The sequence below is a fragment of the Ananas comosus genome, linkage group 22 (assembly GCF_001540865.1).
Source record: "Ananas comosus cultivar F153 linkage group 22, ASM154086v1, whole genome shotgun sequence".
Classification (NCBI taxonomy): domain Eukaryota; kingdom Viridiplantae; phylum Streptophyta; class Magnoliopsida; order Poales; family Bromeliaceae; genus Ananas; species Ananas comosus.
The window spans coordinates 1,435,578-1,447,836 of record NC_033642.1 but is presented as its reverse complement, the minus strand read 5'-3'; the positions used below and the strand labels follow the sequence as shown (position 1 = coordinate 1,447,836).

Sequence of the window (12,259 nt, the reverse complement as noted above, 5' to 3'; positions counted from 1 at the left end):
AGTTTTAATAAAATCTTCAATTTATGATTTTGTAGCTAATAGAATTATTTAATATAACTAAAANTATCAAATGCAATAAGTTTTCTGTAATTTAGCCAAAAAACAAATATACAAATTAACAGCCTTAATTTTTAGTTATATTAAATAATTCTATTAGCTTTCGTTTCATAAATTGTTCTTATTTTATTTCCTAGATACCGACTTAAAACTTATTGCATTTGATAAATTTATCAATAAGTTTTAATAAAATCTTCAATTTAATTAATTAAAATCACTCAAATATAAACACTAACCAAGACAAGTAGGTTATGCAAAACTTTAACATGAAAACAAAAAACAAATTATGAAACGAAAAGCAATGACTAAATCAGCAACTGATTCTCCCGGACATCATTTGTACACAACACTACTACAAGTATCATAAAATCCCCACCAATACAACTTTTCATGAGCTTCTTCGAAAAGCCCTGCTGAAGAAAACCACTCAAAATGTTTAACCTCAACCTATCACCAACACTAGCAACAACTAGAGGTCTTTTCTACGCGCGGCGATTACGCACAGCTTCAGTCCACAATTTTCTTTTAGTTTAGTAAAGCTGTGTATTCATTTTTCTATTTGCTCCTTCTCCGCCTTCGGCCACGGGATCTTTGCGATGTTCGGAGAAAGGAGATGAGATGAGAAGTAACACAGAACTCATCAAGAAGCTCTTCGAAATGATATCCTACATTTGCAATTTGTATCAGCGCAACGACAAACAGTAGATGCAATGCCACTACCCCCGGAAGCAAAAGAAGGGTTCTGAGATCTTTACACAAGTGCTTTTGCGTTACGCAGCTCTTTCTACATTATCTGTACTGGAAGTTCATGCCGAGCTCAGGACCATAGATGTTGGGAACATGGCCGGCTAACGCAGAGTGAGCTTCCTTTGATGATTTAGCTCTTAACTCCATTTGAATCAGCCTCTCCAGCGCTTCAGGGCGACTGCTTCCACCTTCCCCAGTAGCTAGTCCTATATACAGCAGGAGAAAATAAAATTAAATTAACTGAAACGAACTTTTGGAGGGAAATTCTAACAAAATAGAAAAGAATCATTAAATAAATAAAAAACCATAGCAAACTGGCGGATTAAATTATTTGTCTATTCTGAAGTTCAAAATGAACAGCGTGAATACGCATGACTGCTTTCAAATTGAAGTGTAAGTGAAGGTGTTGAAGTCAAGTATCTGAAACAACCAAAAACAGTCCACTTCTCAGGACTGAACTGCTGCCTGCGGTGGTCCAAAGCCAAGTTCCAGTAACTATGCTTTCACACTTTATACACTTATCACCAAACGAAAACTCGGATTCTGGAATCTCCACCAATCTTTCAACGAAGAACAACGGAAGACAAAATATATGAGATACTCCAGAATGAGCAAGGTAAAGACGTCCGGAGAACCTCCTCAAACATAGGCCACTTTGGAACAAAACCCCAAACTTTTTCATTTTTCCGATTGACACCGATCAAGTTTTATTTGTTTTGATTCCAGTTATTTTCTTTAGTCACATTGAAGATTTCATTAAATTTGATGGCGATTCAGTCAAATCTAACGGCATTGGTTGCTTCTCAGCTGATGGAACTGCAGGTTTGTAACAGTTGACAGCAGATAGTTACCAATGTCATTAATCTTAATGCAATTCTGGAATAGCTCAAATCAAAAGAAGCAAAAGTTGATGGGGTGTCAACCAGAGAAAAAAGTCAGGAGGGGTCGATGTCGAAAACAATATGTTGTTGAAGGGGTCTCCATACATTTTTACCTATAAGGCTATAAATAAAACTAAAGCCCTTTCAAAGATTGGACAATTGATCAGCATATCTTCTACTCTTTTACTCTTTTCTACTCTCCTTTTTACGAAGCAACAACGCACAAGAAACTGATATCAACCAAAAAGGTTGCTGAAAATTTACCCGGCATTGCCATTCCAAGTCCACCATAATCAGGCTGCCGATGGTGCGGAGGAAAATTATGTACATTGTTCATCTCAGGTACAAAACCAGGCATCTGATGGATCGGGTGGGATACATGTATACCTCTAGGCATCCCTTGAAGTGGATAGTTCTGCGGCGGAGGGAAATTTCCTTGAGGGGGCATCTGCTGTAGCATAAGATGATGGGCGGCAGCAGCAGGATCTATCCAAGGGCCACCGTGATGAGGAATAATATTTGCAGGAAATGGATGGTGAGGATCATGATGGATGGCCTCGAGATGATCCAACGGTGGGAAGTTCGGCCTAGTCTGATTCATAGGATGGGGTAACTGTGAAAATTGCCTGTCCTGTAAATGATGATGATAGCGAATTTCACTGTCGATTTGGCCACGTGTTTGAACACGTTCCATATCTCTTGGCATCAGATTAGCTAACTTTTCATTAAGTTCCTCAATAGATTTACTAGGCTTTGCAAAGGGAAAGAGATTAGGGTTTAGAGAATCCAGAGGATCATTCATGGCAAGCAAACTGTCTTCTTCTGGAAGGCGAATCTCTGGACCCCTCTCATCAAAACCAGCACCACCAAGGTTCAAATGTTGGACTTGAGAATTTACATAGTCTTGATCTTGAAGGTGGTTGGCTGAAGCAATACGAACAGAAACAGGAGCTTCCACTGACTGGAGGGCGTTCATAAACTGCGCACCAAATAATGCTTCAAGTGTTAAGCTCTTCTCCGAACTATTAACCTTCTCAGGGTTACTATTTGCAGCAACATGTAGGCCAGGAGATGACGGTGTCTCTTGCTTTGGTCCTTTATGTAGTAAAGAGAGGAGATGTTGCGATGCATGATTATTTACATTGGGTTTCTGCTCCTTAGATTGATCATCAACTACAGACCGATGTGCTTCTACAGGAAGCTGTACGTTGGAAGTGCTTTTGCTAGCTTCCGCCAACATGAGCTGCTCAAGATCTTCACATGTAAGTACTGGACTTGAATTAGAGTTTTCACTTTGGGGGTGCTTTTCTGAGATCACAGCAGTAGAGACAGAAGCGGGCAGAAAATTCTCAAAATGTGAGCTCAGCGATATGTGTTTGGGAGTTTTAGCATTAGATGCAGAGGACACTTGACCAGCTTTTTCACTATCAACAATCAAAGAGAGCAAGTCCTTCGATGAAAAGTCTTCTACGGGATTTAATTCTATGAAAAGGGAAAGAAAAAGGAAAAACATTAGGTATAACCTAGCAAAAATGAACAGTGGTAGACTATTATTACGTAAAAATATTAGGATTACCTTCCTCGGGGAACCAACGAGCAAATTTTGATGATTCGGGTAGAACAAGAGGCACTGTATCCTCATCAACTTTAGGATACAAATTCTGCACATAAAAAAGAAAAAAGAGTGATCACTTACACGTACCATCGAGCAATGAGCAATCAAAGTCATCATGTATCCCTTATTTCATAATCTCATAGGGCGATGAACCTAAAGTTTTAACACCCCAAGACTTGCATGGGAGTGACACTGAAAAATTCAATAACTCAACCATTCCACAATTAAGAGGAAAAAAAAAGAGAAAAGATGGAAGTTGATTTATCCGAGGTAATTAAACTGGTAGGAAAAGATTCTGAAACTACAGCAAAGGAACATCTTGCACTTTAAAACAGCAAATGTAACTGATGCAAAAAGGAGGAGAACAATTCCATACACCCTTTATGGTTTGAATTATTAAATTTTTGCAGACGATAACATGGATTAAAATGTCTTTCACAAAAAGTTTTCCATATGAAGTAATACGCATGCAATAACATTAAGTTAAAGGGAGGAAATTAGCAGTTGCTTTTGAAGCCATATATCAAACAAAAATATATTAGAGAACTTCGAAATTTCAATAAATTTTTGTTAGTGACATTGGCCATTTTAAAGCATGTAGCTATGGCAGAAGACACAGATTGGATCGATCATCCGTCGAACAAAAAATTTTTGCGTAAACCAAGTCTAGAAACTATCATATACGCAAGCAAGGAAAAGAGTAAAGAAGCTTACGAGCAATTGTTAACTAGACCACTTGCCTTATAGAGAAGTGAAAATGATGCTAATATGCAAAAAGAGCCCATTTGCAATCTCTATCAATCAGTTTGGCAAAAGGCAAGATTATGAGATTATGGTGTAGTCTGTCAGGAAGTGCAATACCTCAACATAAGTTGGAGAATTGACGCTACTCTTTGACGAGGAACTGCCAAACAATTTGTCCAGAATCGAAGTAGATCTGTCCTGAGTAGCAGAGCTCAATATTTTAGAGCTCGCCTCCTTTTTGCTTGCATAATCATCCAATATATCATCTTCTCGAAGTTCATTAACTTTCTCAACACTTGAAGTCCTATATGCTATAGTTTCAATTGAGTTAAATTCTCTAGATGACGAGAATGAACTGCCGAGCTTTCCTACTTCATTCGCTATGTGAGAAGTGCTCTTGGCTTCACTTCTGCGAACATCAGTGCTGGAAGCTGATTGATTTTCCTTTTGTTGACCAATGCCTGTTTTGTCCAGAGGAAGGTTTTCCTCGGGAGCCTCATTTCTAGCCTGAAAACACAAAATAATACTTGTTTGAGTCAATTAAACTTAAATCATATTCTCGCTAAACAGAAATTCATTTTCTAAAAGCTCTTCCCTAACTTAGTTATGACTTATTTGGAGAAAAATTGTCCGAAACGAGTGCTTTCAGGTTGACAAGTTTTATGTTAACAAATTTACATAAGAGCTTTCTTTTTTTTTTAGATGAGTTTAACAGCTGTTGAACAGATGCATAATATGTATTGTTAGCACTAGGACAAGAAAAAGGGGTAAGAAAAAGAAGTGCTTAAAAAAATGAAATCAGAATACTAAGGTACCACAACAGTCCATTGATGTCAGATAAACAATAGCAGACAATTAAACGTACTAACATCTAAGTATACAGCTTATCAAGTTAATAGCTTCAACTACATCCTCAACAATGTAGTCTGCAAAACACAAAGTCATCTACTCTCGTAAGGTTCATTGAATCCCTACTTTCTGCTGTTGCAATACACGAAACAAATATCTCAAAAAATTTTCTATCACCCAAACAAAACAGTTTGTACCAAAAAGGCCAGTCGTAGAGTTGAAAATTCAAAATTTCCTCAAACACTGAAAACTGAAGAAAAATTACTTTTCATTTTCACAAATAAACAAAGCAATTAGATGTTTAACATGAAAATGCTAGGACAAAAACCAAATTTATCACTCAATGGTGAGCACGTCAGACTATCAAAGGCAGGAACTGATGAAGTTACAATATTTTCAGAAGCGATCAGAAAAGCAGATCTATAAAATTAAAGCAAGAAAAAATAAGTTGCTATTTCAGACAAAATTACTGCAAATAACCTAAGCATTAGTATTAGAGGAACATAAACTAGTTCTTTGTAGCCTCATATGAACTCATTGTCAATTAGATTTTTCTAGAAAGTGCACTACGTTTTTGTTACAAGCATTAGAAATTCCACACTAAGTATGTCAAGAGCTATGCTACCTGTGGTTCCGCGAAGGTGCTTGAAGACTGTTTGTGTATCTTCTTCTCTCCTACTGCATTTGCAAACCCAGGTGGCACAAGTGGCCTAGACGGAGGAGCAGATCCAACAGAAGATGGCTTTGAACTATCATTTTTAGAAACAGAAGATGACGTCATGCTGTCATCATCCTGTTTTTTACTTCTATTGGTAATGCTGTTTTTGTCAGCAGAATTCTGTAGCAAAGCAATCATATCATCATCATGGTTTTCTTTATAATTATCGGTAATCTGTTTGTGCTTCTCCTGTAGTGTCAGCTTCTGCTCTTTCCTCATCAACTCAAATGATTCTGCATGCAAGAACATGGAGCAAGAGGATAAAGAATGTACGGATAAGCAAAAATGTCAAACACAGAGATATTAACAGTACTAACCTCTTCTTTTTTTCTCTTCTTCTGCCCTTTCCTGGCTTGAACATTCAGAAGAGCCAAATGTTTCATCATTACGTGCATCATTATAGTCTTTCCGTGCAAAAGGTACAGCCTAATGTTCATTTACAAAGAAATATCAGTCGAAAATTTTGCAAACAATTAACAAGCTGATTTTCCAAATGCCAACAGGATAAAGTTCAATTATATGGCACCAAAATAATAGTCAGAAAAAAGTAACTTAGAATATCAAATCAAGAAATAGAAAGGAGAAATCAAATTACAGAATGGAAAATATATTTAAATCCGGCAAAGATTAGATTTCTATAAAAAAATGCATAAAAACCTTATAAGGCCGTGGGGGCTGATAAGGTTCGGTACTCCTATTTAGTTGATATTGTCCACCCCCTCGAGCCTTCGGTGCAGAAGGTCCTGCATAACTCGACGGCCGTGGAAAAGCACCACTTCCCAAAAGCCCATCATGCTCGGTGTGTTGCCAGGAGCGTCTAGATTGGTTCACTAAACGCTTATCTGCACAGCACAAAATAACAAATTCTAGCAGTCGCAGTTGCAGTTTGATCACGGAAGAAGAAGTACCGTAAGTCCAAACTACTAACTGTTGCTCTTTTAAGTTAACACAACAAACTGAATAAAACAAGGAAGAGATGAAGAAGAGTATGAGAATGAGAACATAAAGAAAAACGACTGATGGAATAGTAAGAAAAGGTAAATTCCGTTACAGGACGTGTCCTAGAAAGTGCACAAGCTTTTCCTTGCGATTCACAGGGTCATGTTGTCTCAAAAGGCATCAAAATGATAGTCGGCTATAATTCAAATCATTTGTTCTCAGCTATGCCAATCATTAACAACAATAGCAAGGAAAACTGTCTTACAAGATATTGGCATAATTTAAAAATGGAAAGTTAAGAAACTAGAACAAGCACATGAGATTGATTGGTTCAAGGATGGAGAAGAGGTCCTCACGACTGGCCTGTGATTAATAAAATTTCAATGAGTAAGCAAAATAGTGGCGAGTTTGATGTGTAACTGTGACATTTGCTAACCGTTTTAGGTTGTGTGCGAGAATATGATAGAATACATAAATGGCAGATGGAAGGGGGAAAAAACATATTCCAGTAATCAGTATAAGTGGAGATAGTGTTGGAAACCACAAACTTAGAAGCTAGATATTATAATGCTAGATAAGTCCCTATTCCACCATAACATGTCCAAGTCAACTAGTGGTTTATGCTACAGTAAGAAGGAAGTATTGGAGGGATTCCTAAATTTGGCCTTCACTCATAAAATTCAGCCTTCACTTCACTAGTGAAAGTTCAAGCCAAACTAAGGCTAAATGTTAACTCAATCTAAAAGAAATATATTTTCACAAGTTTACAAAAAGGGAATGCCCTGACAGTACATGACTGACAGAAAAGAAGAGAGTACATGCAAGGATGTATACTACAGTTTGACTTTCAGTTAAGTGGAATTATTTTGCAAAACTACATGGAACTTTGTCAATCATTTGTGTCAATATTTTATGAAGCAATATAATCATCAATAAACAGGTTTCCCTAAAGAAAAAACTGGACTGCATACATACGGTGACAAGTTCTTGTATATACCATCTAAATGATAAAGAAGAGAAAGAAAGGAATAGGAGACCACAAAAAGATTAGTCCAAGCAAGAAAATACAACAGGGCATGCAAGGAAATCAACCAACAGCTCCAAAATCAGGAAGTAATTTAAAATTATGGTGGACCTGGCATAAAACATTCGCGTTCAAGCTGCAAATCTCCATCTTTATCGCTTGATCCAGATGAGCGAGTATCCCACCTCGCCGAACTTCCCCGAGAATAACCTCCGGAACCTCTTTGCCGTTCAAGCAAACTACCAGAAGCATCTTCAAATTCACTGTTTCCAGATAGAAAATGACGTGAATGCCTACCCTTTAATGTCTAATGTAGGATTTCATTTACCAGCCAAGCAAAAGAGCTTACGCCGAGTAAAAGAAACACTACCTCAGAATTGAAGCATCAAAACCTTTGGGCAACTTCTTGCAAACATCCAGGTCACTGAAAGACAGAAGGAACTCTCTTGTGTACGATAGTTTCGACTTCCTGAGACATATACAACAATGCAAATTAAGGTAAGCTTTGCTCAAAACAAAACCAGTGTGGCATAACAAACCAAATGAAATTTCTAGAAAAGGTTCTTACCTTTTGGATTCAGATTTAGTTTCGTAAAAAGATTCCAGTAGCGAGCGGTCCTCATTCTCCAAGCTCATCCCCACCGACAAAACCACGAAGTACTAACAAAGTAACGACAAAAGGCTATCGGCTCCTCGCCTTACTGAATCCTACTACTCTCCAAGTAGCTTAAGTTTCTAACCAAATAAGCAACTTTCTAAACTAATACATCTAACACTACCACAAACCGACACGGCGACACCTTCGGTAGCAAATCTACAGAAACCAACTCAGAAGGGCCAATCAAAAAACCATCCTCTTTGTTTCCAAACTGTACAGTCCCTGCTCACACATTACACCAATATATCATCATAAAACAGCATAAACGGCACCCTAACATCAGTAACTGCGAGGAAACACAGATCACGCAGAGAAAACATCAACAACAACGCATCTGAGCCACGAAGCAAGATCTAAGAGCTCGGATTGCTAGGAAATCAGCTTATTTAGGGTTACAAGTGGTGAATCTCCTCTAAGAAACCCTAGAAGTTGGCGATTGACGAGGTGAGGAGGTACCTGAGATCGAGGGGCTCGGAGGGATCGACGCCTCTACGAAGATGAAGGATTTGGGAGCTCAAATCGATCGTTTTCGCCCTCCGATTGAAGAGAGAGGAGAGGGGTGAGAGAGCGAGAACGAGGAGAGAGAGAGAAAGAGAAAGAGGAGAGAGAGAGAGAGAGAGAGAGAGAGAGAGAGAGAGGGGGTTGTGAAGGGATGACGAATTTTAGAACCCCGTAATTGGCTGTTGCGTTGAGTATTTTATTTTCATAGCTATAAATAAAAAAAATAAATAAATACCCCTATATTTTAGCTGTTTTTACGTATATACCCTTCGAGCTTTTATTTAAAAAAGGTTTAATTACACTTATATACTGTATATTAGGAGTGGCAATTCAGCAGTCAGCACAGGGTTTGCGCCGGCCGCCTTCAGCAATGACGTCCCCGACGACATGCACTCGCTTCTGTACCGCTACCGTCCCTTCTACCCTCTTCTCTAGGGCAGCGTTTGGTTGGAAATATATTCCAGAACAAAGCGAAATATTCCTCATTGTCCTTCCAAACGCAATACAAAATGGAACAATCCGATTGTTACGGGCTTAACGGATTGTTACGGGCTTAACGGGTTGTTCCGGGAACAACCCATTAAGATTGTTCTCCATGAAATGGAGAACAAGCCGGAACTTTTTTTTTTGTCTCTTTTTTTCTTTTTATGCCATTTTATTTTTTTTATACTTTATTTTAATTAATTTCAAATAAATTAAATAAATGCTCAAATTTAATAAATAATACATATATTAATATAAATATTATTTTTATGACAATATATTTATACTTAAAATTTATTATATTATATAAATTAATTAAATTTGATATATTTTTTATTTTATTAAGTTTTATCATTTATATATTATGTAACACACGGAACCTTTGCAAATTGCGAGGTTCGAGTGTTTGATTTGTGTGTCGAGTTTTTCCAGACTTTCTGGTGGGTCGTTGACAGTGTTACGACCTATGGTTCGAGTCCCGAGAATTGTATTTTTAAGCTTGGTACCAAAATCCAAAAATTGGATTCATTGGACAGCTCTCGGGTTAGCCTGCAGCAGAGCTTGTACCGGAATAAGGTTGGTCTTGTACCGATACAAAGATTGATGGTTGTACCGGTACAGCCATCGGGCTTGTACCGGTACAGAGCCGGAGACCCCGTGACCCGAGCCTCGGGTTTGCATTTTCGTGGGCCTTGTACCGGTACAAGAGCCCGTGTACCGGTATAAGAAGGCAGATTTCGTGCAGTTTGAACTGCAGGGGGTTTTTCGCGATTGTAGCTTATCTATAACAGCACCCACGCCCCTTAGGGCTTCTTTTGTGCTGAGACCAGCAGGAGTTGAGGTAGGAGGAGCTCTCTCTCCCTTTCCTTATATTTTTACTCCTTTTGCTTGATTTTTATTGGGTTTTCTCTCCTCTATTGCATCATGGTGGCTCTCCACCATTGTTGATGGCTTAGAGCTTGGAGAGGAGCTAGTGGCTGCGGAGATCTTCAACATCGCTTGGATTGGAGCTAAGTTTGGAGCTTCTTGAGAGGTTAGAGACTCGATTTCTCCCTTTGATCCTTGATTTGAGGTTTTTGAGAGATCAAACCCTGGAAATGAAAATTTAGGGTTTATTTGGGTATTTTCGTTTTAGGGCATTTGAGGCTTGATTCCTTGAATTAGAACCTTCCTCTAGAGTGGATTGGAAGGGTTCTAACCTCCTTTTTGAGCTTGTGGAGAGATTTTCCATAAGAGGTGAGTTTTTGCCCTTAGTATGAGATGGTTAATGTTTGAGCTATTGATTGTTCGTTTCATTCGAGTAACGCTTGTTCCTACATCCTTAGGGTATTAGGAGACTAGAGGACACCCTCGTTGGAGCAAACGAGGAGTTTCGTTGTCATCGGTGGATTTGACTTCATGAAAATGAGGCAAAATGGCCCCTATGCCTTCTAAACTTTTTGTAAAGTATTTTTGAATGTAAATTCATGCTAAACATGATTTATATGAATTTTAGAACACTTAACGTGCATGCCTCATGTATCGTAAAATTTGTACTCCATATAGTAGAGCTATATGTGTAGATTGCATGCATTGAGGATAGTGCTTGGTTTTGCAAGTTGAGAACATGTTTCCATACTAGAATTGAGTGAACTATGCATCATGAACATATTAATGCCATGCTTGGGACTCGTTGAACAAAAGTGTCATAAAGAGGCACTTGGAATTAGTAAACTATGCAAATGCAACTTAGGGACATGATGATAGGCTATTGTACATCTGCTATATATTCCATGTTAGAGACATGATGACATAGAGATAGGCCTTCGGGTCATTCGATACATTCCGTGTTATTAGACATGAGGACTTGGTACTTGTGATAGGATATACGACTACTTGCCATTGTGCTCATTCGCACATGCTTGTGAGGGTCGCTCCCTACAAGCCGGCACTCCGGAGATAGCCATCGCGATTCATATTCGCCGTGCGGGATTGGGCGCCGAAGTGGATTGCCGTAGGCCAGGCTCATTCCTAGGGTGGGGATGTTGACTACCACCGGGCCATTAGGCTCGGCACCGGCCAGATAGCCTTCGGGTGGGTCTCAGGACCATAGACAGCCTTCGGGTGGGTCTCTTCAGATTTGACTTGAGTATTCATTATGACATGTGGACAGATGATGACTTAGAGTATTACTTGGACATTGACTAGAATAGTAAACAACGGAACTTTACTATTTCGCATTGTGAACATTATGATAGTTGGAGACTTTTACTTCATGCATAATTGCATCATACTTATGCTAATTACGCTAAGTAGGGATATCATGTTGTAGTAGGTTACATTATTTTTACTTACCTTTCGCTTTTCTACTGTTACTGTCACTGTCATCTTTTGTAGCTTTGGGTCTTGTGGTGCATTCACTGAAGTCAGTAATTGCCCACTGGGAACTATTTTTTATAGTTCTCACGCCCCTGTTTTATGGTTTCCTTTTCAGAGTCTTCGGCACCGGCGGAGGCACAGGATCGCGGCAAGGGGATCGCTTAGCTAGCTAGCGAGAAGCGGTACTTTGCCTAGGTGGTTGCTCTTTCTTTTGTAGTTGAGAGAGTGAGAGGTTTTGTATCCATGTATAGAGACCACCTATGTATCTACCTATAGCGCATGTATCTGGGATTTCCTTGTATCACTCTATATTTTATTTAGTGGATTTACAGTTTTAACCTTATCCCTTGTTGTAGCATTTAGACTTTTATTATGCTCTGATACTCCTAAATGTCTTGTATTATTGCTTTTATTATTGTTGTTTTTAGACGCCTTATATGTTGTAGACATATGGCGGGTCTGGGCACGCGCCAGGCGGGCTTCCGCTGGGTCCCGGGGCGTGACATATTAGTATTTAATTATTTTATTTTATATTAAGTATTATATACATAAAATCATTTTTTCATATATTATATATATATTTTAATATGTATTGAAATTCATACTTAAATTTTTATGATAATATATTTATACTTAAATTTTATTATATAATATAAATTAATTAAATTTGATATATTTTTTATTT

At 38.3% G+C, this 12,259-nt stretch overlaps 1 protein-coding gene across 4 annotated transcripts; it reads right to left on the bottom strand.

Moving 5' to 3' along the window:
* Positions 325 to 8,907, bottom strand: LOC109727095. 4 transcript variants are annotated; one of them, XM_020256993.1, is made up of 12 exons: positions 8,689 to 8,907; positions 8,143 to 8,454; positions 7,945 to 8,043; positions 7,686 to 7,837; positions 6,269 to 6,453; positions 5,929 to 6,037; positions 5,519 to 5,844; positions 4,162 to 4,551; positions 3,262 to 3,346; positions 1,950 to 3,167; positions 813 to 1,010; positions 325 to 722 (listed from the first exon to the last, which is right to left on the bottom strand). In XM_020256993.1, the coding sequence occupies exons 2-11, from the start codon at positions 8,208 to 8,210 to the stop codon at positions 847 to 849; spliced, it is 2,796 nt and encodes a 931-aa protein (XP_020112582.1). In that variant the 5' UTR covers positions 8,211 to 8,454; positions 8,689 to 8,907; the 3' UTR covers positions 325 to 722; positions 813 to 846. The 4 variants fall into 4 exon arrangements, with proteins under 4 accessions (XP_020112582.1, XP_020112581.1, XP_020112579.1 ...); XM_020256992.1 differs by having other exon boundaries at positions 325 to 1,010; positions 8,143 to 8,518; XM_020256990.1 differs by having other exon boundaries at positions 325 to 1,010.

What these genes read in the sequence shown, in the direction of transcription:
- LOC109727095 (XM_020256992.1), bottom strand. Translation starts at nt 8,210, where the DNA reads ATGAGCTTGGAGAATGAGGACCGCTCGCTACTGGAATCTTTTTACGAA. An exon ending in AGAAGAGAAAAAAAGAAGAG is followed by an intron (nt 5,845 to 5,928) that starts GTTAGTACTGTT and finishes TCTTGCATGCAG; the next exon opens with AATCATTTGAGTTGATGAGG. An exon ending in ACTTGGAATGGCAATGCCGG is followed by an intron (nt 1,011 to 1,949) that starts GTAAATTTTCAG and finishes TGCTGTATATAG; the next exon opens with GACTAGCTACTGGGGAAGGT.